General features: G+C 47.9%; 1 protein-coding gene across 1 annotated transcript in view; it reads right to left on the bottom strand.

Moving 5' to 3' along the window:
* The window catches only part of CKAP2L (cytoskeleton associated protein 2 like), a 34932-nt gene extending 14705 nt beyond the window's left edge, over positions 1-20227 (bottom strand). The window contains exons 1-4 of the mRNA XM_032790345.2: positions 20133-20227; positions 12654-12720; positions 3747-3813; positions 900-2206 (exon numbers count right to left, since the gene is read on the bottom strand). Coding sequence (XP_032646236.1) covers positions 900-2206; positions 3747-3813; positions 12654-12720; positions 20133-20163 — 1472 coding nt within the window. The 5' untranslated portion in view covers positions 20164-20227. The remainder of the gene's footprint in view (positions 1-899; positions 2207-3746; positions 3814-12653; positions 12721-20132) is intronic.
* Positions 20228-25175: the final 4948 nt, after the last annotated feature.

Raw genomic sequence — 25175 nt, 5'->3', positions numbered from 1 at the left:
ACACCTCAGTAGCCCCAAACCACTAAAAAGGACAGACTATAACAAACAGAACTTCCAGGTCAATTTAAGAAGATATTCCCTCTCCTTTCAGGCTGACATAATCCTGAATAGATCTGGTGAACTATTTTTGAAGGAACAGAACACCGATTGAAATGTTACAGATATCTTGGTGCAGCTTAGCAGTATGTCTACTTGGCACTAGGTCATAAACATTTCACTTCCCTAGACCAGATCTGTCCATATCCCAGGCAATAGGATTTACCCTAGCCTGCTTTCAGCAGATCACATCAAACAATACACTGAATACAATTCAAAGAGCTGCATTTCCTGCATGTTTTAGATACTGCTTGTTGCCTGGGAAATACTGAGCCCGTATCTCCTATTCACAGCGTTGTTTAGAAGGGTACTGACAGAATACTGCAGTTTAATACATATCCAAATTTTGGATGCAATCTGGTGGAAAGTATCCATCTGTGAGGTGGAAGAACACTGGGATCCTGGTGAACAAGTGAACCTTGAGCATCTCACTCTGCCTCAGGATGGATGTATCTAATTTAGCAATAAGCAAGCTTTTCGTTGAAGAGATACTTCTTTCAAGGGTATCAGTAGCTGAATTAGACACAGCTACTGCACCAGTGAGGTAGGGGAGGAGGTAGATGCCCAGCCAGGGCATTTGACCCCCCTCATGGAGAGGAAGGCAGCAGAAAGGTAAAGCAGAGCCCTTGCCACCATGAGGCAGAAGCTCATCTCCTGTGGGTTGACTCTGAAGAGGTGTTACCTCCTGTCTCTCCATGAGGACAACTTGTCTTGGTGAAGGGGTGAGGAAACAGGTTAGCTGCCATGTTCAGGGTTACAGGCAGGAGGGAAAAGAGGAGAGAACCAGAAAGGAAGTTACTTACTTGCGATTCTCAGCAGCTGGGGTCTTGGAATCCTGATTACGCAGAACCTCTTTTACCCTTAACAGCTCTCGCTTGGGTGTTTCTCTCACATTCCTAAGCATGCCAACACTGGCTTGGTCTCTGGACTTGCATGTGCTTGCAGTACCGTTTCTGGGGAGAGTGCTTTTGGATTTTGTATCGCAAGTCTGAGAAGCTTTCTTCAAGTCTTTAATGCACTGCTTCCTTTTTGTTGCATTCATTTGCCAGTTGGTTGTGCCACTTGTTTTTGAGTTGGGTCTCTCTGACATGGGTTTTGATTTTACTTTCGGTTCCATCACAGAGGGCCTTTTGGAGACATGAGAATTTATGGGAGACCTTGTCAGTTTCAGATCTTGTCCAGCTCTAGCCTGTTGTTTGGACCTTCCAACTTCCAGAGCACCAGGAGTTTTACATGTTCTTGAGTGGTTCACATATTGCTTTTGTGTGGGCTGTCTTGCAAGACCGAGCATTCCAACTGCCTGTAATTTCACTGTGTTTTGCCTCACAACACTGGGATGTAGACACTGTTTTTCTGCACCTGATTTCTTGGATAGCCGAGTACTAGAAACAGCAAATATCTGGGAAGGAGGCACTGACCCCTGGGCTTTGCTGCTGGGTCTTTGAGGACACACGACTTTACTGCCAGGTAGAGATTTTGCTAGTTTATTGCAAATTAGTTCCTTACTGGTCTGACAGGCAGTAACTCTGTCTTTCAGACTCATATTGTTCCTTGGAGCTGTGCCCAAGGTATGCCTGTGAACCAAACCTCTTTTGCTCTCTGGCTTGTTTAAACCAGTCCTAGATTGTACTTTGATGTCCAGTCCAGACTCTGTCCTGTTCTCAGAAGATTCTAGAATGGTTTTACTAGGAAGATTTACTTTATCACAGTCTGCCATTTCTTGCAAATTCTCAGTTACTGAGTGGTGCTCCCCACGCTGGGGATCATTTCCAGTCTGGGTCAACGTTACAGCCCTTTGACCGGTGACTGAGCCTGGATTTTCAGATTTCACAGTCTCTTGTATTTGATTTAACTGATGACAGGTAGACAATGATGCCATTCTGTTCAGTTGCATGCAATGGCTTTTGTTTGGTAGAAGGTTGGCAGGTGGCCCTGTACTCTTTCCCAGAAGGTTGGGAGGTATACTCTTTGGCCTCTGGGACCCAGGAGCATTTGAGGACCTGTGCTGAAGAGCACGACGTGCACTTCTTGTGTTTTTGACAGGAGGTGCATGATCCTTCAGTATGCATTTGGACACTTTTGAGAGAACATCCTTCTGGGGCTGGACAACCTGAGGAGAGAGAAGATAAACATCAGCCTTAAAAATAAGAGAAATGAACAGAATCCACCACCAGATTCTAAATTAGACCAGGAGTTCACACTTCATATACATTTGAGAGATAGTTCTCTTGTTCGCAATCACTAGGGCCCTCTTTCCACACCCATTCTCAATCACAGAGGCCCTGTCATAGCTGTCTACATGAAAGAGTAATGGACACAGCTGTCCTAAAGTTTTCAATATCAGAGGCCACATGCATGGACCTCTCTATAAGGTGCATCCTGAAATGAGACTCAACTTCTGAGTACACTTAGAGAAGTCTGTGATGTGCCCATCTTCTAAGCAAATGAGGCACTGAATGTGGCAACATCATTAAGAGGCACAACAGCCTTGCAAACAGGGTAGGTCTTAAAGCTTGGGGATTTATGCGTTGTACGAGTATTATCCCAATACATATATGGACCATTCCAGTGGGTACTGCTGACCAAAAGTCTCCATCTCAAGTGCACTAGGCATGCACATACCAACAGTGGAATATACATGTCGACAATCACTCAAAGGAGAACAAAAAACATTTAAAAATAGTTTCACCCCAGAGATAACTCTATTTTAGTAGTGGCTGAAACATCAAGCATATTGGCACGTTTCAAAGTCTGAATTTAATGCTTAGTGACTAGAGGTCGTCAGCATTTTTAATATATTTAGTAAGAAAAGATTTGTATTTAATTGCCTCTTATGCCAAGCTGACTAGCACTCCATTGACACCAATCTCTTTAGGGCAAGGAACCCATTTTATTGTGGCAGGTTTCAGAGTGGTAGCTGCGTTAGTCTGTATCAGCCAAAACAACCGAGAGTCCTTGTGCCACCTTAGAGACTAACACATTTATTTGGGCATAAGCTTTCATGCGCTAAAACCCACTTCATCAGATGCATGGAGTGAAAAATACAAGTAGTATATACAGTATATATATTACAGCACATGAAAAGATGGGAGTTGCCTTACCAAGGGGTGGGGGAGGGTCAGTGCTAACGAGGCCAATTCAATCAAGATGGATGTTGCCCCTTCCCAACAATTGACAAGAAGGTGTGAGTAACAACAGAGGGAAAAGTACGTTTTGTAGTGACCCAGCCCCTCCCAGTCATTATTTAGGCCTAATTTGATGGTTTCCAGTTTGCAAATTAATTCCAGTTCTGCAGTTTCTCGTTGAAATCTGTTTTTGAAGGTTTTTTGTTGAAGAATTGCCACTTTTAAGTCTGGTATTGAGAGTCCAGGGAGACTGAAGTGCTCTCCTACTGATTTTTGAATGTTATAATTCTCGATGTTTGATTTGTGTCCATTTATTCTTTTGCACAGAGACTATCCGGTCTGGCCAACGTCCATGGCAGAGGGGCATTGCTGGCATATATCACATTGGTAGACATGCAGGTGAATGAGCCCCTGATGGTGTGGCTCTTATTATGGGTTTCTGAAGAGCCCCTAACCATGCCTGGGCTGATTCCAGCATAGAGTACAAAACTAGATCACCATAAGAGAAAGGTCTTTTCTACTTACAGGCCCTGATTTAGAAAGTCGTGGTAACTGTGGATTTGGCTGATTGGTCCGGTCCTTTAAATAGGGTCTATAGAAATCAAACAAAATATCAATGTACCAAACAGGATGTTGAATGAAGGATTAAACATTAGACAACAATTCAAAAGCAGTTTTAGTGTTAGTAGTTTTTGAGAAGCTTTTTAATAGTAGAAACCAGTTAGTTAACTGTGTGACACTGGCAGACCAAGTGTCAACTTATGCCAGAGCCCAGGTCAATTCACTTGTGTATTATCAGGCCTGCACAACATGCGGCCCACGGGCAAGCAGCGAGGGGGGCGGGGGCTGCCAGGTTCACCCCCTGGCGTGGGGGTGGGGGGGCCTGACAGCCCCATGCGCCACGCTCCAACCACCCTGATGATCAGAAGTGTGGCTGCTGAGTTCGCACCCTGCCCAGGGGGGAGCGGGGAGGAAAAAAGAGAGAGCACACAGCCCCGCTCTTCTGACCGTCCAGGCAGTCGGAGCACGGGGCTGTGAGCAGGGGGTGAACTGGCCGGCCTCACAACTCTGTGCACGCGCGCACTGCGCTCTGACCGCCCAAATGGTCAGAAGCGTGGCACGTCTCCTGCTCCCCCTGGCTGGCGTACAGCGGGTATGTCACTTCCAGGGCTGCTGAGGCAGGAAGCGCTAGGCACGAGGCAGAGCCAGTAAGTGCAAGCGAGGGGAGGGGCACCCGGCCTAGGCTCGAGCTGCAGCTCATGGGGGCTGGGGTCAGGGGGGTGTCCGGCTCAGAGGGGCTGGGCTCGGAGCTGGGGGGGATGAGGTCAGGGGGTGCTCGGCTTGGAGGGGCTGGGCTTGGAGCTAGAGGTCAGGGCTGCGGAGGGATGGGGAAAGGGGAGTGGCCGGCTCAGAGGGGCTGGGCTTGGAGCTGGGGGTCAGGGCTGGGGAGGATGCCCAGCTCAGAGAGGCTTACCATGCTGCTTGCCCCTGCCTCCCCCCTCTTCCGGAGCCTCAGCGCACCACGTCCAGGAGCAGCCCTGGACAGTGCTGCAGTGGCCTGGCTCCAGCGGGACGTGAGCTCCCGCCACTTGGCTGCAGCTCGCAGCCCTGCCCCCTTACCACGCGGCTCTTGAGCGGGAGGAGCTCAGGCCCTGCTGGAGCGATGCTACTGCAGCATTGTCCAGGGCTGCTCCTGGAGGTGGTGCGCTGAGGCGCCGGGGGATGAGGGAAGGCAAAGGCAGAGGTAGGGTGGAGCCTCCGATGTTCTCAAGGGGGCCCTGTGGGGCCTGGGGCAAATTGCCCCACTTGCCCTCCCTCTGGGCAGCCCGGCATGTGTGTGTGTTGCACCTGCCCTGCCCTGCCCACTACCCCCTTCCCTGGTCCAGGGACCTTAACCCTTCCCAGTACCTATCACACTGCACCCTGCCCCGCTTAGGCTCCCTGCGGCCCATGTTTGTGTGTTGAAGAGATTGGATGTGACTGTTCACACTGCCCCCCTTTCCCCTCCCTAGCTTAGTTCATAGCCCCAGAAAATCCCTTCAAACTGTCCCTTTTCCCTTCCCCTTATTTCATGAGGGGATGACGAACTGAGAGGGTGAGTGGGCAGGTACTGGTGGTAACGCTTTATACTTGGGGGGGGGGGGGGGGTTGGCCCTCAGCTATTTTCTTTGGAGCAATATGGCCCTCGCCGCTTTACGAGTTGTGCAGGCCTGGTATAGATCTAAGTGATTGTTAAATGTATGTGTGACACTCTGTACCCTAAAGCAACACCCTAACACCTCCATATTTACCATGATGATATGATTATGAAATGTTTTGTACAAAACAGTCCTTGTAAGAAATCATTTTAAAAGTCTTAATCTGTTGAACATTAATATCACTTGGAATTACGCGTGTTACCTGAAGTTGTTCCTGAAGTTATGGAGTTTTGCTATGTGCGCGTTACTGAAAACTGTTGTGAAGTTCGAAACACCCACATCCAGCCTTTCAGGTACAACAGTGGAGGAGCCAAGTGTGCTAATGCCCCATTAAAGGGAATACATACTCACGAGGACTGTCCCAGGAACCATATACAATGGAGACTACTCAGAGATAGCACCTATGGAGACTGCTTCCCTCACATCATAGCAAAGGATCTTTCCAGCAAGCTGGAAGAAGCTATAAAAGGGGCAAGTGACATCATTGCTTGTCCTCACTCCCCTCACAACTCAACACCCGGAAACACATATGTAGAACAAAGACGGAACTGGGGAGGCAGCTCGAGGCTGAAAAGAGGAATCCCACCCCCTTTGTATGAAGGAACTATACCATCAGGGTGAGATAATGCTTGACTTAAATATTTCTGTAGTTAATGAATCTGTTTTATATTTTACTTAAAACTGTGTATTTTAGCACAAAGTGCTTGGGAAATCTGTTCAGGAACAAGAGCTGGTACATGTCCTGTCCACACTGAGGGAATGGGTGAACAGGGTTATAAACGTACACTGGTCAGGCTTCTGACCAGGGCAAGATGGTACAGTTCTGGGGTCCTAGATTGGGGAGCTGTGGGGAATTGGCTGGAGCCTCTTTATTGTTGGTTCATGAGCAGTTAGCAAAAGCATTCATGTATCACAGCTGGGTGTGTCCCTGCCTATGGATTTTTTTTTTTTTTAAACTGAAGTGAAGATATTTACCATTGAAATAAACTGACATTGGAAGCTAGGGCATAGGCAGTTGTGAGCCAAATCTAATGCTGCAGCAGCCAGCGTGAATGCTGGACACAAACCCCAGGAAAGGCACAGCAAATCCAGTGCAGTTTTCCCTACTTCTCACAAGGCGTGGAACAGCCAAGCACCCATGTGGGGTGCAGGAAGTGCGAACCACAGCAGCCATCTAAGCCTGGAGGGTTATTCCATCCCCCCTCCTGCTGTTCGTTTCTCACCCACGGTACCGGCTCTGGCACATGTGGGTCATAAGTCCATTTAGGGAAGACAGGCTTGTACAGATTCAGCATCACCATGTCCTGGGATTTCAGCTGCCCATCAAAATAACACTTTATGTGATCATGACTCCCTAGCAGCTCTGATGTGTCCTTTGTGGCTCCACTTGGTCCTCAGCTCCACCGGCTTAAACCACAGTACATATTCTCTGTTAAAGAACAGCCATCTTGCTGAAGATTTTGAAAGGGAGACCACTGAGCACCAGCCACTTGATGTGTTAAGTGCGGAGGTTTGCCATTTGTGACAGCATCACAGTGTGAGAGGAAGCCCAGGTTAGTAATCCAGAGGGCTCAGCGGTACCCCAGTTCCAGGTTGCACCCCAGGGAACCCATCACAGTATGAAAGTGTATTTGGTGTTTAAACTTCATGAGAACTAATGGGACGTTGTTTTCACTTATCTGTATCCTGTTCTAATATAGTAGCAAACATTTACATTGTGTATATCCCTGTAACAAAATAACCCATCGAAGGACAAGGACAACTTGTGAAATGCAAATGAAGAACTTTAACAAAAAAGTACTAATTTCAAAGCAAGTGGTCATTGTGTGAGATGACTGAGGTCAAAGACCTAAAATGCATTCCTCGCTCTCTGTCAAAGGAAAAGCCCATGTGGGTACTGACACTGTCAGCTTGTTTTCTGTTAGAAGAAGCTGTAAGTATGGATTCAAGGAAAGATCCTTCATTTCTGGATTGTTTGAACTATTACAGGGAAGTGTACCAGATGCAAAGCAGAAATCCCCAGAGACAATCTGATTACCCTGAAAAGACTTTTGGGAAACTGGCAGTTTATCACATCACTGCTTCCATTTGGAATTACAAACTGTGACTTATCTGTCGATATATTTTACCTGCTTTAATCTCTGAATAACTCTTATTTCCTTTTCTTAGCTAATAAAACTTAGTTTACTATAGAATTGACTACCAGCGTTGTCTTGGGTGTATGATATAGAGTACCAGCTGATTTAGGGTAAGTGACTAGTCTCTTGGGACTGGAAGCAACCAAAATGTGATGTGATTTTTGGTGTAAATAACCATTTTATCACAAAAACCATTTTGTCTGGGTGGCAAGATAACCTGGAGAGTCTAAGGCCTGGTCTACACTTGCAAGTTTTTGCGCTAAAAGTCAGCTTTTTGTGCTGAAACAACAGTGGCATCCACACTGACAAGTCACTTTTTGCGCCAAAACTTCTTAGTTGCAGCTCTGTAATAAAACCACCACTGACAATAGTCATAAGGCTTTTTGAGCTGAGGCTTTAATGCAGTAGTGCCAGTATGAACGCCTTGATTGCTTTTATCACTGCAATTGGCCTCCGGAAGTGTTCCACAATGCCTGCAGTGACCACTCTGCTCATTGTTTTGAACTCAGCAGCCCTGCAGGCATGCATCCTTCCCCTTTCAAAGCTCCTTTCTGATGTTCTGACAGCCTGGGCTGCTGTGCTGCTCTGAGACAAAGTAAATCATTAATGAGGAATGCTCCTGCTATCTCCCACAATAGGAAAAGAGGCAGGCAGGCAGGCACGTGTCTGTGACAGTGAGAGAGACTGTGCTGTGCTGTGCAGAGCCATGGAGGGAGGCAGGGACTGGTTACTTCCAGCAGTTGTTTGAATTTGAGACAGCATGCCGACACTCTCCCCTAACACACACTGTGGCCTGGTCTACACTACGCGTTTAAATCGATTTAAAGAGCGTTAAATCGATTTAACGCTGTACCCGTCCACACTACAACGCCCTTTATATCGATATAAAGGGCTCTTTAAATCGATTTCTGTACTCCACCCCGACGAGAGGAGTAGCGCTAAATATCGATATTAACAATTCGGAGTACGGTTAGTGTGGACGGAAATCGACATTATTGGCCTCCGGCGGATCCCACAGTGCACCATGACGCTCTGGTCAGCAATCTGAACTCGATGCAGCGGGCAGGTAACAGAAAGCCCTGCGAACTTTGAATTACCTTTCCTGCTTGCCCAGCGTGGAGCTCTGATCAGCACGGGTGGCGATGCAGTCTCAAATCCAAAAAGAGCTCAGCATGCATGGACCGTACGGGAGATACTAGAGCTGATTGCTGTATGGGGAGACAAATCTGTTGTATCAGAGCTCCGTTACAGAACATGAAATGCCAAAGCGTTTGAAAAAAAACTCCAGGATACACAGCGCTGCGTGACAAGCGTAACGGGAGCCAGAGACTCAATGGACGCTCATGGAGGGAGGAGGGGTACTGAGGACTCCAGCTATCCCCAGTCCCCGTAGTCTCTGAAAAGTATTTGCAATTCTGGCTGACTCCCAATGTCTGTAGGTTCAAACATATGTCGCGTGGTTCAGGAACAGCTTCTCAGTTCCCCCCCCCCCCACATGAAGAAAAGGGAAAGAAATCATTCCTTGACTACTTTCAATGTCACCCTATGTGTACTGAATGCTGCTGGTAGACGCGATGCTCAGCAGCGAAGGGCAGTATCGCTCCTCTCCTCCCCCCTCCCCGGTGGTAGACGGTGCTGTAGGACTGCCACCATCTCGAGGAACCCATGCCTGATAATTGCTCAATATATGAGGGATGATTCTGGTACTCCCAGTAGATAGGACAGAACGGCTAATAAGCATCTTCATCATAGCAAGTGGGGGCTTACCCCCCCCCCTTTTCCAGTGTAAAGAAAAGATTCCGTACTGCCTGGACTGTCATAGGCCCCGGGAGGCTGCCCTCCAAGTCTCTGTTCTTTTTTCCTGCATTCTTTTAACTTCATGACACAAGGTGGGGGGACACTGCCACGGTAGCCCAGGAAGGTTGGGAGGAGAGAAGCAACGGGTGCGGTTGTTGCAGGGGCACCCCTGTTGAATACTGACACGGAGCAGCTGTGCTCTCTGATACACTGGTTCTCTAATACACTTGCCTCTTATTCTAGGCAGGACGGACTCTTTTTAGAAACCATAAGGGAGGGATTGACTCAGTCCAAGTGAGTCAATCCAATTTTGCTTTCAAAAATTTTGAGCCAGGGGCACTCATGATAGCAGCAGACAGTACAGGAGAGGGAGAGATAACGTCATCTCATTGCCAGTTTACTCCAGCAGTAGACGGTACAGAACGACTGGTAACCGTCTCTGCTATTCATTGCAAAAGCAAGTGAATGCTGCTGTGTAGCGCTGGAGTATCGCCTCTCTGTCCGCGGCATCCAGTACACATACGGTGCAGGAAAAAAAAAAAGCTGAACGGGCTCCATGGTTGCCGTGCTATGGCGTCTGCCAGGGCAATTCAGGGAAAAACGGCGCGAAAGAATTGTCAGCTGATGTTTTCCCGGAGGAAGGAATGACTGACGACATTTACCCAGAACCCCCCGCCACAATTAAGATTCAAACCTGAATTCCAAGGGGCGGGGGAGACTGCGGGAACTATGGGATAGCTACGCAAGTGCTACCCACAATGCAACGCTTCAGAAATCCACGTTAGCCTCGGAGCATGGATGCACAACGCCGAATTACTGTGCCTAGTGTGGCCGCATGAAATCGAATTTATAATATCAGTTTTATAAAACCGATTTTAGCTAATTCGATATTATCCCGTAGTGTAGACGTGGCCTGTGTCTCTTCCCCACCCCCCCTACAGTCTCCCCACCACACTTTAGTTGAAAAGCAGCTGGCTTTAGTTGAAAAGTACCTGCCCCATGAGGCATTGCAAACCCTTCCCAAAGCACCCTACGGCCAGTTGCATAGTGGAATAGCTACCACAGCTGTTCCAGCAACACAAGGAGCTAGTGTGGACACGTAACAGTGCTTTTAATTAAAGCACTTTAATAAAAGTGGAACAACATTTGGTGCAAAAACTTGCCAATGCAGACATACTGCAAGGCCGGGGTGGGGAACCTCCAGCCCACGGGGCGAATCCAGCCCCTTACTTAATTTCATCTGGCCCACAGCAAGTCTCCATCCTGCTGGCTGGAAGCCCTGAGACTCGGTGCCCCCCCACAGGGCTGGAACTGTGAGTGCTGGCTCACCCCACTGCGGGAGGGAGCTAGGGTGCCAGGCCTGTCAGGCAACTGTCCCTGCAGTCCCTTCTAGGCACAGGAGTGATCAGGGAAGCTCCAAGTCCATGTGTGCCTACCCCCACCCGCACCATACAGAGCTGCCTGGCCACATCATGGCTGCTTCCAGGAGTGGCGTGGGGCTAGGGCAGGGAGAGGAGTCCACTGCGCTGCCACCTGAGGTAAGCGGTGTCCAGCTGGATCCACACCCCTCACCCCCTTCTACACCTCAAGCCACTCCCAGAGAAGGCACCCCCACTCTGAACCCCCTGCCCTAGCCCTAAGCCCCCTCCCCAATCCCCTACCCCAGCCCGTTCCCTGAACTCCTGATTTCTGGCCCTACCCTGGAGCCTAGGGGGAAGCCCTGAGGTCCCCCCCCCCCCCCCAAAATGGGGTTGTGTGTGGCCCACAACTGATTTTTCTGTGGGTCAGTGGCTCCCAATAGAAAAAAAGTTCCCCACTCCTGCCCTAAGGGGACTGTTTGTGATTCCATAATAAGACTCGTATAGTGATCCAGGAGTTCACAGTTGTTACTGACTTGGTGAAATCTAATTATAGACCACACCACCAGGCAGGGATTCAGGGTCGGGAGCCACTCCAGACAGCATAACAAACTGCAGTGCAGTATTCATAAAGATTAGCAGCACAACAGGAATTTCTATAGAGATTAATTTTTGCTTAGTAAGGTGCTCAGATACTACTTAGACGGTGAGATACAAGGGTCTAGATAGAGAATATATATCTGATCATAACTGTGCACTGACTAAGTGACAGAGATTACGCATTTTCTCCCCTCTCTACTAAGCTGTATTTCTGATCTTTAGAAACCGCCAAGCCATGTAGCCCTCTTGAGGCCCTGCACTACCACAGGCAACATATGGATTCTATTTGGCCATTATTTGAAGGGCAGGGAGCCAGTTTTCTAACCCTGGCTCCTAGACCTTATTCCTCATCACCCCACAAACATATATGAAGTTTTTTTTGTTTTTTTTAAAAGAGGGCTCCCCTTTGCCATAGTACTAGTGCTTGTCAACTGAATATTAGGTCAGAATTAAAGAGTCAAGATTAGAAAGTCTCTAATGCCTCTCCTCTATCACCTCATCCTGTCTGAGCTATTTGCTTCCTCTCCTTGGGAGCATGACTTCAAATTTATTAGCACCAAATCTCCCCATATCACCTGCAAATTCCCCTGCTCTATTCTGCTCCCCTATATTTTTACTACCTCTCTAATGTTGGCATCAGCCACAAAATGCAATCGTTGTGCAATTTACAAACTTCAATTAAAGACAGACAAAGCACTTACACAGAATATAGTTTAAAGTCAACTAGAAATCTAGTCAATTAAAAAAGTGAATTAAGAACAATATCAGGTTCCACATCTGCTCCCATCCACACAAATCTATCTGCCAATTTGTGGCTTTACAACCTCATTTTTTAAAAATGAAATGTTTTTCTGTGAGAGACGCTCACAGAAACAAGGGAACCTGACCAAGGCCTCTGTCCTCCAATAGGATTTCCTTGAGCATAAGAGTCTGTCCTCAGAAATCCTGCTCCAAGATTGGGGCCTAACTGACAATGCATAAGATTTTTTTGTCAAATACACAGGGTAATTAATTTTTCAGTTACAGTAATCTTAGGTCTAACTATAGTCAACATATTCTGACCAGTGTAATCTGAGTCAACTATATCCCTTTAATTGGACAAAGAGGGAAAAAAAAATACCTGAAGAGGCTATAACTAAGAAGAGATGATTCTGTTTTGAGATAGCAACTCTGTGGAGACCACAACTTGAGAACCAGGGTACTAAAATATGTTCCTCTTGTCATTATAGGGGCAGCTAAGCACAGGGAAACAGAAATTCTCAGCTAATCATTAACAGAGAATTTTGAAGTTAAGTATTAGCAAGCAAGGCAGGATTCAATTAGAAATTTGTTTAAACTTACTTTGTATTTGGACACTTCAGCTTTCCTTTAATTGCTAAATACTCCTGAAGCTTCTTCTGCCGCTCTTCTGCAACGAGATCACAGTAAAGTATAATATACATTTTAAAAAAAATCATAGGACTGAATATTTCTAACATATTATTGAGAGTGGCTGATAAGTTTTAATTCACATTTAAATTAAATTATTTTACCCTAAAACAAATCTCTTGGGCTCCTTTCTCTGCTGACTGCACTAGGCGACACTATTCCTAGAAATATGTCACTGAAATTAGTGTACCATAAAACTAGTTCATATTTGTGGTGTTAATATTAAAGCTAACATCTGAAAGTAAGACTTGAGTTCTATAAAGACATAACAAAGTGAGGTCTCTTCTTTCATATGAAGGTTGGTTTTGTTTGGGGTGATTTTGGGAGTACCGGGCAGGATGCTGCGGTGCTGAATCTTTCAAAGGCTGAACTAAAAAGGAGAATCGAGGCTATGGCTACACTATGGACCTTACAGAAGCAAAGGTCTGCTGTGTAGCAGCTCTAATTAAACCACCCCCAATGAGTGGCAGTAGCTATGTCAGCAGGAGACACTCTCCCGTCAGCATTGCACTGTCCATCCCAACGCTTTTGTCAGTGAAGCTTATGTTAGCCAGGGGGGTGTTTTCTTCATACCACAACCAACAAAATTTTGCCAACAAAAGTGCTAGTGTAGACAAAGCCTAACATGACGTTTGCTGCAATCACATAGTTCACTCTGCTTGTGTGTTATACCCTTTGCCCCATCTTGTGTCCGTCCTATCTATTTAGATTGTAAGCTTTTGGGGGCAGAAACCATCTATGACTGTTTGTACACTGCCTAGCACAACGAGGCTAGCCCCAGGCACTAGCATAGTAAACATGTTAAATAAAAGGAGTTAATAAAGATGCTTCCCCCTGCCCCCAAAGTGAGTGACGTTTCCCTCTGGTGTTATCCAGACCGGTGATCTGCTACGTCACTCCAATCCTTGATTCAGGGAGCTAGTCTTACCCTGCTCTGCTGTGAGAACCCCCACTCCTAGGCTGTTCACGCACAGCCTCTGGCATGTAAGCTGCTGCCTGAATTGTGCAACCGAATGACAGTAGCCAATATCTTGCAATGACAAGTTATGTCCGCTGGACGCTGCAAGCTTATATGAGTTCATCAGTTTAACAAAGAAATTGAAATGTACCAGGCATGTTACCTCAAAGGGAGTCTCTGACACACTGCAAACCAAACGCACTGCTTCAGGTAGAACAAACAAACAGATATATAAGACTGACTTATAATCATTTAAAATCTAAGCATAACAAGTCAAATCTGGTCAAATGAAATAAAAGAAAAATGCATTCTAAGCTGATCTTAACACTTCCGGTACCCTTATAAACTTAGATGCTTCTCACCGCAGCCTGGCTAGTTGCCCTTCAGCCAGGCTCTCCTTTTTGATCAGCGCTTCAGTTGTTGTGTGTGCTGTCTGTAGATGTAGGTGGAAGAGAGAGAACATGGCAAATGTCTCTCCCTTTTATCATGTCCTTTCTCCCCTCTTGGCTTTGCCTCCATCCCTTCAGAGTCAGGTGACAATTACCTCATCACAGCCCCAAACTGACCAAAGGAAGGGGGGGTGGGTGACTCACTGAAGAGTCCAACAAATCCTTTTGTTGCTGCCTACACCAGTGTCCTTTGTTCCTGTGTGGCTGGGCTGGGTTTGTCCCATACATGCCCTGATGAGGTGCGAACTGTCTCTCTGCTCTTGGAGAGTCTTTGTCCGGGCTTATTTTAAGCCATGAAGATACATTTTCAGCGTCATAACTATATACATGATATTATAACCTATAACATCACTATAACAACTACTGTAACATCACTATTGTCGGAGCCCAAAGGCCTCTGGCCTAACATGGTGTCTGTATGGCCAATTGCCGGTCATCTAAAGGTCACACTCGTACTGTGTGCAGCACCGTAGGGCGGTGTGCAACCTTAGAGGGCCGTGTGCAGATTCCTACCTTTTTGCCTGGTCACCTAGGGGTTAGGCTAGGGTCATGTGCAGTCTCCTGCTCTTCTGCCTAGCAACCCAGGGGTCAGGTTAGTGCTGTGTGCATAACACCAGTGTGCCTTGTGCAAAGGGGCCCAATCTGACCAATCGTAATGCAGTTCAAAGGGTCGGATTAGGGTTGTGTGCAAAACTATGCTAGTGTGCTGAGTGCAGCTTCTAGTAGCTTCTAGTGTGCCGTGTGCAAAATCTGCCCACGTAGGGGGCAACAGCTTGGAACCTGGAGGGTGGGGGAGCTAGGGACCAATCAAATTGTGCCAGGTGTAAAACAGTCCCTGGAATAAAACCATGCCTCGCGCCAGGATCTGTAGGGGTATCCGCGAACTGACTGAAGGACCTGATCAACCCTTCAGCCAGGGGTCTCCTCCGGATATAGCCGGCTCGTGTCGTTTATTATTTTCGCAACGGTATTTTCCACGGATTGCTTATTTTTTCAACGGTATTTTTCACGTGTTGCTTATTTATTCTACGGTACTTTTCCACGGATTCGGTATGCTTCTGGTGTCTGTGCTGCTGGTCAGCTGCGCCTGGAATACGGTACTTACTCGCTAACTGTCTGTGCTTTGCCTAGCCTTTTCCTCTCCTCCTTCCCCTTTTATTTGGTATACAACTGCATATGCTGCCGCCTGCTGTAAAGTTGTGTATATATGGTATCCAAGGATTGAGTTATTATTAGAACTGCTATTAAATTTAATTTGGTGCCTTTGATAATAATATTTGGTTAAGTGTGCACACAGATCATTTAATTTGGTGTATTCGTTTATCTTTTACAAGAGCAATTAATTGTGAAGTATTTGGTTATGTGTTATTGCATGTAAATAGCTTGGTTTAAATCGTGTCTAACGGTACTGTTAGTTGATAGAAGTGCTCCTGCCCAGCCCAAGTTGTAATTTTCTCCCTGTTAATAAACGGCCAAGTGGTGTTTTGAACTGTCAGTCTGCTTGGTCTTGGTTTTTCCTCACTCGATTAAAAGAAATTCACCGGACCCGCATTCGGGTCGGACAACTATAACAATGCTCAGTGCATCATGAGCCTTCCGAAGACACCCGACATGCAAATTTTGCATTAGAGACCGCACAATTATTTTACAAGGATGAACATGGGGGTGCTTGGTGTTACCTCAAGGTAATGTAAAAACCCAGAGTCTTGCCTAAAATTTCTTCTCTCTCAGTTATTTAATTTTCATCTTCTTAAATCATAAGTCACTAGCTCTCTAGTCATCCAGAGTCCTCTACTAAAAATGGGCTAGACAAGACCTGATATGTCTAACATTAAAAAGACAACTAGAAAAAAATATATAACTCTTAACCTTTACTTATATAAACTAATCAAAAAGAGCACAATTTTCTCTTCTTTGTAGGCTAACGCTTAATTGCAAACTCTTTAGACAAACCTCAGTGAGGACTATTGAGTACTTCACTAGCCCTGATATAATTTCAACCTTTTCCCTACTACTTACACAGATTAACACCTTGATCCAATGCAGCTCACCCCAAGGTTTCAACTTGACCATCTAGCACATTAAAAGAATACACTGTCTTGTACGCACTGGATTTTTAGAACTGTTTAAATCCTAGTCAAGACAAACTCTATGGTTTTGTCTAGATTAGGATTTGGAAGGTGTTAGCTTCCATGTTATATGCTAGCCTCAACCACTGACACACTGGTCCCCAAACAGCCCCACCCTTCTCATCACCCACACAGATCTCCTTGGTTCTGACACTTTGCACCAAATGAAGAGAGATGGTCAGAAACTTGAGCATTGATGGAGGAAAACAAAGGCTGAGGAAGTTTGGAACAAAGACGTTCCTCCAGCCTATACAAGCTACATTTCAGGCAAAGAGAACCTTCCTATCAGCCTCCACTCAAGCTGCCAAATCTCACCCAAAGGAGCTATCCAGAGTGGCAACCACTTCACAACAGAACCCAGCACCAAGCTCTGCAAAGAATTACCAACGTACCTCACTGAAAAGATCAAACATATTTGAGAAGTCTTCTCTTGATCCACCCTGCCTATACTTGCTAACAAACAGCTCACCTGTATTCCCGAGTTCAGTACATTCAAGACTCCATCAGGGTGTCCAGATCCAAGACCTGTGAATTTGCCCCACACCCCTCCTGGCTAGCAAAAAAGAGCCATGAGCAACCGGTGTCATTCATGACCAAAATAGCCAATGCTTTATTTAGGGAAAAAAAGTTCTCTTCCTCCTCCTCTCACTCACACTTACTAGCCTGACCAACAGAAGCAACCCAGATAACCCCTTCCAAATCCTAGGCCTAGTCCATACGTAAAACTAAGTTGACCTAGCTAAATTGTTCAGGGTTGTGAAAAATTTCACACCCTGTGCGACCTCGTTAGGTCAACTTAACCTACTATTGCCTCTCAGATGGGTGGATTTACTACAGTGACAGAAAACCCCCTTCCGTCACTGTAGTAAGTGTCTGTGCTACAGCTGTGCTGCTGTAGTGTAGACATACCCCTACTCTGGATCAGGCCTATGGAATTCTAGAACAAAGGCTTGCAGCCTGGGAGCTATGAACATGTGTCAGAGTCATAACCACCTCGCTCTTCCCATGTTGCTAATGGGAACACTAGTTGAGAACCACTGCTTTAGTAATGCATAAGTTCTGTCTTCACTAGACTTTTTGTCTCTTGACTCAAGATAGTTAATACATTTGTAAAAGTTAGTGTGGATGCTCCCCAAATGAAATGTAGAGGTGTGGCTCTCCAGTATGCTCTGAAACTTTGCACATGGAAAGTAAGGGCACCTTGTCTACACTTGAAATGCAACAGCAGCACAGAAACAGCACTGCAACTGCACCATTGTAGTGCTTCAGTGTAGAGAGTACCTACATCAATGGGAGAGGTTCCCCCATTGGTGTGGGTAATCCAATTCTATAAGAGGTGGCCTACACCATCTACCACTAACTACACAGAAACTTGGCTCAGCTTAACTACATCATTCACGGTGTGGATTTTTAACACCCCTCAGCGATGTAGCTGGGACAATCTAATTTTCTAGTGTAGACCACCCCAAAGATGTCTATCATTGAAGTATATAGCTATTTCCATTTGTTTTACCATAGTGCCTAGGAACCCCCAGTATCCTGTTGTGTCAAGTGCTGTACAAATAGAACTAAAAAGATAATCCTTGACCCAAAGAATTTACAACCTACTATAAGACTAGAGACAACAGGTGATACAAACAGACAGATGGGGCAAAACACAAGGAAATAGAGAGGTCCTTAATTTGAGCCCCATAAAATAAAGAGGCAAGACCATTCTGGAAACAATGCCCTAGTGCAGCAGTTTGGGTGCCTGACTGTGAATATAGGGGAAGGTATTACAGTCCAGCCCAGCACATACAAATGCTTTTATTGCAAAAAACAAAACAAACAAACAACAGTTCAGTGCTCAGGCCTTTGGCATAAAGGGAATTCAAGGTAGAAACAGAATGAGGCCTTTAGACTAGAGCAGTGGTTCTCAACCAGGGGTATGTGTACCCAATGGCGATACATGAGGTCTTCTAGGGAGTACATCAACTCATCTGGCTATTAGCTTAGTTTTACAACAGGCTACATAAAAAACACTAGCAAAGTCAGTACAAACTAAGGATGTAAGTAATGTGTAAAAACAGTAACTGTGTAACCGATTAAAATTCAGTTACATGGTTAAGTTTACCCAGGGAACTAGACTTCCCAGCTGCTGGCCCCACGCCCAGGGTCCCATAGCCTGGAGACCTCCCAGGCGCACCAGAATGCCAGACAGCAGCAGTGCTGGCAGCCCAGAGGGACCCTGGGCATGTGGGGCCAGCAGCCTCAAGCAACCAGAGTTTAACCATTGACATAAACCTGTGGGGGAGGGATAGCTCAGTAGTTTGAGCATTGGCCTGCTAAACCCAGGGTTGTGAGCTCAATCCTTGAGGGGGCCACCTAGGGATCTGGGGCAAAAATCAGAGGCAGGGGGCTGGACTCGATGACCTTTCAAGGTCCCTTCCAGTTCTAGGAGATAGGATATCTCCAATAAGCATCAAGCTTATCAGTTAACCTCCTACATCCCTAGTACAAACTAAAATTTCATATAGACAATGACTTATTCACATTGCTCTATATCCTATACACTATTTATATTCCAATTGATTTATTTTATAATTATATGGTAGAAATGAGAAAGTCAGCAATTTTCAGTAATAGCGTGGCTGTGACTGCTTTATATTTTTTGTGTGATTTTGTAAACAAGTAGTTTTTAAGTGAGGTAAAATTTGGGGGTACACAAGACAAATCAAACTTCAGAAAGGGGTACAGTAGTGTGCTGCAGCATCTCTTATACCAGGGGTCTCAAACACACTGCCTGTGGGGTTATTTTCTGCGGCCCGCGAGCTCCTCGCAGCCCCCCCAGTGTTCACCTAGGGCAGGTCTGGACTGATGTGCACCGGGGGCAGGGCTGCCCTGTCCAGGGAAGCAGCTGGAACCTGGGGGACAAGGGGCGTGTGCGGTGGTTGCTTCAGGCACTGCCCCCAGCAGCTCCCATTGGTCAAGGTTTCCATTCCTGGCCAATGGGAGCTGCTGGGGTGGTGCCTGAAGCAACAGCCACACACCCCCCTGCGCCCCTCGTCCCTCAGGTTTTGGCCACTTCCTGGCATGGTGCAGGGGAAAGGCAGTCAGGCAGACTACCCTGTCCCCGGTGCACGACAGTCTGGAGCCCGCCCCCCAAGCACCTCCTGCAGCCGAACCCCTTGCCCTGATCTCCCTGCTGCACCCCGCACCCCAACCCCCTGCCCTGAAACCCCTCCTGCACCCCGCACCACTCCTGCACCCCGACTCCCTGCTCTGAGTCCCCTGGCACACGCTGTCCGCCTTTCCCCCACTGCACCCCAACCCCCTGCCCTGAAACCCCTCATGCACCCTGACCTCCTGCTGCACCTTGCACCGCTCCTGTGCCTCGACTCCCTGCCCTGAGTCCCCTGCCACACCCTGCGCCCCTGTCCTCCGCTGCACCCCAACCCCCTGCCCTGAGCCCCTGCCACACACCACATACCCTCTGGGGGCAGGGAGGGGGCAGAGTTGGGGTGGGGATTTTGGGGAAGGGGTTGGAATGGAGACAGAGAAAGGGTGCGAAGAGGTGGGGCAGGGGCGGGGCCTCATGGAAGGGGTGGACTAGGGCCGGGGGGGGGTCAGTAAATGGGGCCCTTGGGCCAGTGCTAGTCCTCGTGTGGCCCTGGAGCTCAGCTGAGTCTGAGACCCCCTGTCCTATACGCACCAAGGGAAGCGCTGCTTCCCCCCGACCCGCTCCCCGCACAGAGCCTGGCCCCGCTCCCAGAGGAGGGGGCGGGGGCCACCCGCGCAGGACCCAGAGGAGGGAGGGGCTCGAGCCCCCCGCACCCCAAAGCGGAGCCCCCCCCTTCTCCCCACCCCCCGCACTCACCCTGGGCGGCCGTGGCCCTTCCGCGCCCCATGACGCCCGCTCGTTCTCCGCCGGAGCCCAGCACAGCGGCCGGGTCTGCACCGCCCTTCCCGCAGCCAGCCGTTCCTGCGCGCGCATTGGCCGTCGCCGCATTCGAAGCAGCCAATAGAAGAGAAGACGCGCTTGAGGCGGCGCAGGCGATTAGCTAGCGAGGCGCGGCGGGCGGGACCGCCGGATGTCAATCATGGGGTCCGCGCTCCGTTCCCGCATCTTTTGTGGGGGAGAAGGGCAACTCCCTGGCTGGGGCGGGGCTCGGTATGGGGGCCGCCAAGCTCGGGGCCAGGGGGCTCGGCGCTGTACACTACACCCAAGGCACTGCAGCACTGCTATGGTGCCCAACTTTCTAATAAAAAGAACAGGTGTCCTTGTGGCACCTTACAGATTAACCCATTTATTTGAGCGGGCTCAGGGAGGACTCCGGTGGCACCTTAAAGACTAACAGATTTTTTTTAGTGTTTAAGGTGCTACCAGACTCCTCGTTGTTTTTGTGGATACAGACGAACACAGCTACCCCCGATATTTGTCAACTTTCTAATATGGGGTGGCCAACCTGAGCCTGAGAAGGAGCCAGAATTTACCAATGTACATTGCCAAAGAGCATCAGTAATACATCAGCAGCCCCCCATTAGCGCCCCGCTCCCAGCGCCTCCCGCCAACCGGCAGCCCCACTGATTAGCACCTCCTTCACCTTCCATCCCCACGCCTCCGGATCAGCTGTTTCATGGTGTGCAGGAGGCTCAGAGGGGGGCTGAGAGGAATGAGGGCACGGCAGGCTCAGGGGAGGGGACAGGAAGGGGTGGAGTGGCGGCAGGGCCTGTGGCAGAGCCAGGGGTTGAGCTGTGAGCAGTTCCCAGCACACTGAAAAGTTGGCGCCTGTAGCTTCATCCAGCCCCAGAGTCGGTGCCTATAGAGCCACATATTAACTTCTGAAGAGCCACATGTGGTTCCAGACCCACAGGTTGGCCACCCCCGTCCCAATAGCACAAAACCGAACACTCCTGCCCCACCCCTTCTCTGAGGCCCCGCCCCTGCTCACTCCATCCCCCCTCCCTTGCTCTCCCCGCTCCCTCACTCACTTTCACAGTTCTGAGGTGTTGGAGAGGGTGCAGGCTCTGGATGGGGTTGGGGCCAGAGATGAGGGGTTTGTGGGGTGTAGGAGAGGGCCCTGGGGTGATGCAGGGGGTTGGAGTGCAGGGGGGTTGAGGGCTGCAGTTGGGGGTGCAGGCTCTGGGGTGCTGCTAGGGATCATAGAATCATAGAATATCAGGGTTGGAAGAGACCTCAGGAGGTCATCTAGTCCAACCCCCTGCTCCAAGGCAGGATCAACATGAACTAAAACATCCCAGCCAGGGCTTTGCCAAGCTGGGTCTTAAAAAGCTCTATGAATGGGGATTTCACCAGCTCCCTAGGTAACCCATTCCAGTGCTTCACCACCCTCCTAGTGAAATAGTGTTTCCTAATATCCAACCTAGACCTCCCCCACTGCAACTTGAGACCATTGCTCCTTATTCTGTCATCTGGCACTACTGAGAACAGTCTAGCTCATGGGTTGGCAACCTTTCAGAAGTGCTGTGCTGAGTCTTCATTTATTCACTCTGATTTAAGGTTTCGCGTGCCAGTAATACATTTTAACATTTTTAGAAGGTGTCTCTCTATAAGTCTATATTATATAACTAAACGCTTGTTGTATGTAAAGTAAATAAGGTTTTGAAAATGTTTAAGAAACTTCATTTAAAATGAAATTAAAATGTAGAGCCCCCTGTACCGGTGGCCAGGACACGGGCAGTGTGAGTGCCACTAAAATCAGCTTGAGTGCCACGTTTGGCACGCATGCCATAGGTTGCCTACCCCTGGTCTAGGTCCATCCTCCGTAGAACCTCCTTTCAGGTAGTTGAAAGCAGCTATCAAATCCCCCCTCATTCTCCTCTTCTGCAGACTAAATAATCCCAATTCTCTCAGCCTCTCCTCATAAGTCATGTGCTTCAGGCCTGTAATCATTTTTGTTGCCCTTCGCTGGACTCTTTCCAATTTTTCCACATCCTTCTTGTAATGTGGGGCCCAAAACTGGACAAAGTTCTCCAGATGAGGCCTCACCAATGTCGAATAGAAGGGAATGATCACGTCCCTCAATCTGCTGGCAATGTCCCTACTTATACAGCCCAAAATGTTGTTAGCCTCCTTGGCAACAAGGGCACACTGTTGACTCATATCCAACTTCTCATCCACTATAACCCCTAGGTCCTTTTCTGCAGAACTGCTGCTGTGCCTGGGATTCTTCTGTCCTAAGTGCAGGAGTCTGCACTTGTCCTTGTTGAACCTCATCAGGTATCTTTTGGCCCAATCCCCTAATTTGTCTAGGTCCCCCAGTATCCTATCCCTACTATCCAGCATATCTACCACTCCTCCAAGTTTAGTGTCATCTGAAAACTCGCCAAGGGTGCAGTCCACGCCATCCTCCAGATCATTAATGAAGATATTGAACAAAACTGGCCCCAGGACCGACCCTGGGGGCACTCTGCTTGATACCAGCTGCCACTGACATGGAGCCTTTGATCAGTACCCGTTGAGCTCAATGATCCAGCCAGCTTTCTATCCACTTTATAGTCCATTCATCCAGCCCATACTTCTTTAACTTGCTGGCAAGAATACTGTGGGAGACCGTATCAAAAGCTCTGCTAAAGTCAAGGAATAACATGTCCACTGCTTTCCCCTCATGCACAGAGCCAGTTATATCAACACAGAAGACAATTAGTTTAGTCAGGCATGACTTGCCCTTGGTGAATCCATGCTGACTGTTCCTGATCACTTTCCTCTCCTCTAAGTGCTTCAGAATTGATTCCTTGAGGACTTGCTCCAGGATTTTTCCAGGGACTGAGGTGAGGCTGACTGGCCTTTAGTTCCCCGGATCCCTCTTCTTCTCTTTTTTAAAGATGGGTACTACATTAGCCTTTTTCCAGTCATCCAGGACCTCCCTTGATCGCCATGAGTTTTCAATGATAATGGCCAATGGCTCTGCAATCATATCCGCCAACCCCTTTAGCACCTTCAGATGCAGTGCATCTGGCCCCATGGATTTGTGCTCTTTCAGCTTTTCAAAATAGTCCCGAACCACTTCTTTCTCCACAGAGGGCTGGTCACCTCCTCCCCATACTGTGCTGCCCACTGCAGTAGTCTGGGAGCTGACCTTGTTCGTGAAGACTGAGGTAAAATAAGCATTGCGTATATTAGCTTTTTCCACATTCTCTGTCACTAGTTTGCCTCCCACATTGAGTAAGTGGCCCACACTTTCCCTGACCTTCTTCTTGTTGCTAACATACCTGTAGAAACCCTTCTTGTTACTCTTAACATCCCTTGATAGCTGCAACTCCAAGTGTGATTTGACCTTCCTGATTTTACTCCTGCATTCCTGAGCAATATTTTTATATTCCTTCCTGGTCATTTGTCCAACTTCCACTTCTTGTAAGCTTCTTTTTTGTGTTTAAGATCAGCAAGGATTTCACTGTTAAGCCAAGCTGGTCGCCTGCCATATTTACTATTCTTTCTACACATCAGGATGGTTTGTTCCTGCAACCTCAATAAAGATTCTTTAAAATACAGCCAGCTCTCCTGGACTCCTTTCCTCCTCATGTTATTCTCCCAGGGAATTCTGCCCATCAGTTCCTTGAGAGAGTCAAAATCTGCTTTTCTTAAGTCCAGGGTCTGTATTCTGCTGCTGTCCTTTGTGTCAGGATCCTGAACTCAACCATCTCATGGTCACTACATCCCAGGTTCCCATCCACGTTTGCTTCCCCTATTAATTCTTCCCTGTTGGTGAACAGCTGGTCAAGAAGAGTTCTGCTCCTAGTTGGTTCCTCCAGCACTTGCACCAGGAAATTGTCCCCTACACTGTCCAAAAACTTCCTGGATTCTCTGTGTTGCTTTCCCAGCAGATATCGGAGTGATTGAAGTGCTCCATGAGAACCAGGGCCTGTGATCTAGTAACTCCTGTTAGTTGCCTGAAGAAAGCCTTGTTCATCTCATCCCCCTGGTCTGGTGATCTATAGCAGACTCCCATCACCCTTGTTGCTCACACTTCTAATACTTAATCCAAAGACTCTTAGGTTTTTCTGCAGTTTCATACTGGAGCTCTGAGCAGCCATACTGGTTTCCTACATATAATGTAATTCCTGCACCTTTTCTGCTCTGCCTGTCCTCCTGAACAGTTTATATCCATCCATGACAGTGCTCCAGTCATGTGAGTTATCCCACCAAGTCTCTGCTATTCCAATCACATCATAATTCCTTGACTGTGCCAGGACTTCCAGTTCTCCCTGCTTGTTTCCCAGGCTTCTTGCATTTGTGTATAGGCACTTAAGATAACTCGCTGATTGTCCTGCTTTCTTAGTATGAGGCAAGAGTCCTTCCCTCTTGCGCTCTCCTGCTCGTACTTCCTCCCGGTATCCCACTTCCCCACTTACCTTAGGGCTTCGGTTTCCTTCCCCCGGTGAACCTAGTTTAAAGCCCTCCTCACTAGGTTAGCCAGCCTGTTTGCGAAGATACTTTTCCCTCTCTTCGTTAGGTGGAGTCCATGTAGAAAAATCTCTGCATTAAGCACAGGGCAGGTGCAAGGAAGTTTCGCACCCTAGGCGAAACTTCCACCTTGTGCCCTGCCAGCCCTGCAGCAGCTCCTCCCCTGAAGTGTGCCCCTCACCCCCGCGGAATCTCCCCACCCTCTGGCCCAAGGAGCCCTGCGGTACCTCCCCACCCCAGCTCACCTCTGCTTGTTAGTGATTTGCTCAGAGTAAGCTTTGTGTTCTTATTTGGCTGCGTCTAGACAGTTGAATACTTTGCTGCTATCCAAGGAATGTGCAGCAAATGTCAATGATGTAGTCAAAGGGAAAAGGATTGGTTCTCAAGCCACTGTCTTTCCAACTTGTTAGAGAATAAGGTTGGGGTGGGGCTCAGGGCTGGGGTGTGGGATGAGGGCTGTGGGGCTGAGGATGAGGGGTTCATGATGTGGGGGTG

This window comes from Chelonoidis abingdonii, chromosome 2, assembly GCF_003597395.2.
Source record: "Chelonoidis abingdonii isolate Lonesome George chromosome 2, CheloAbing_2.0, whole genome shotgun sequence".
Classification (NCBI taxonomy): Eukaryota; Metazoa; Chordata; order Testudines; family Testudinidae; genus Chelonoidis; species Chelonoidis abingdonii.
This window is presented reverse-complemented; position numbering and strand designations above follow the sequence as displayed.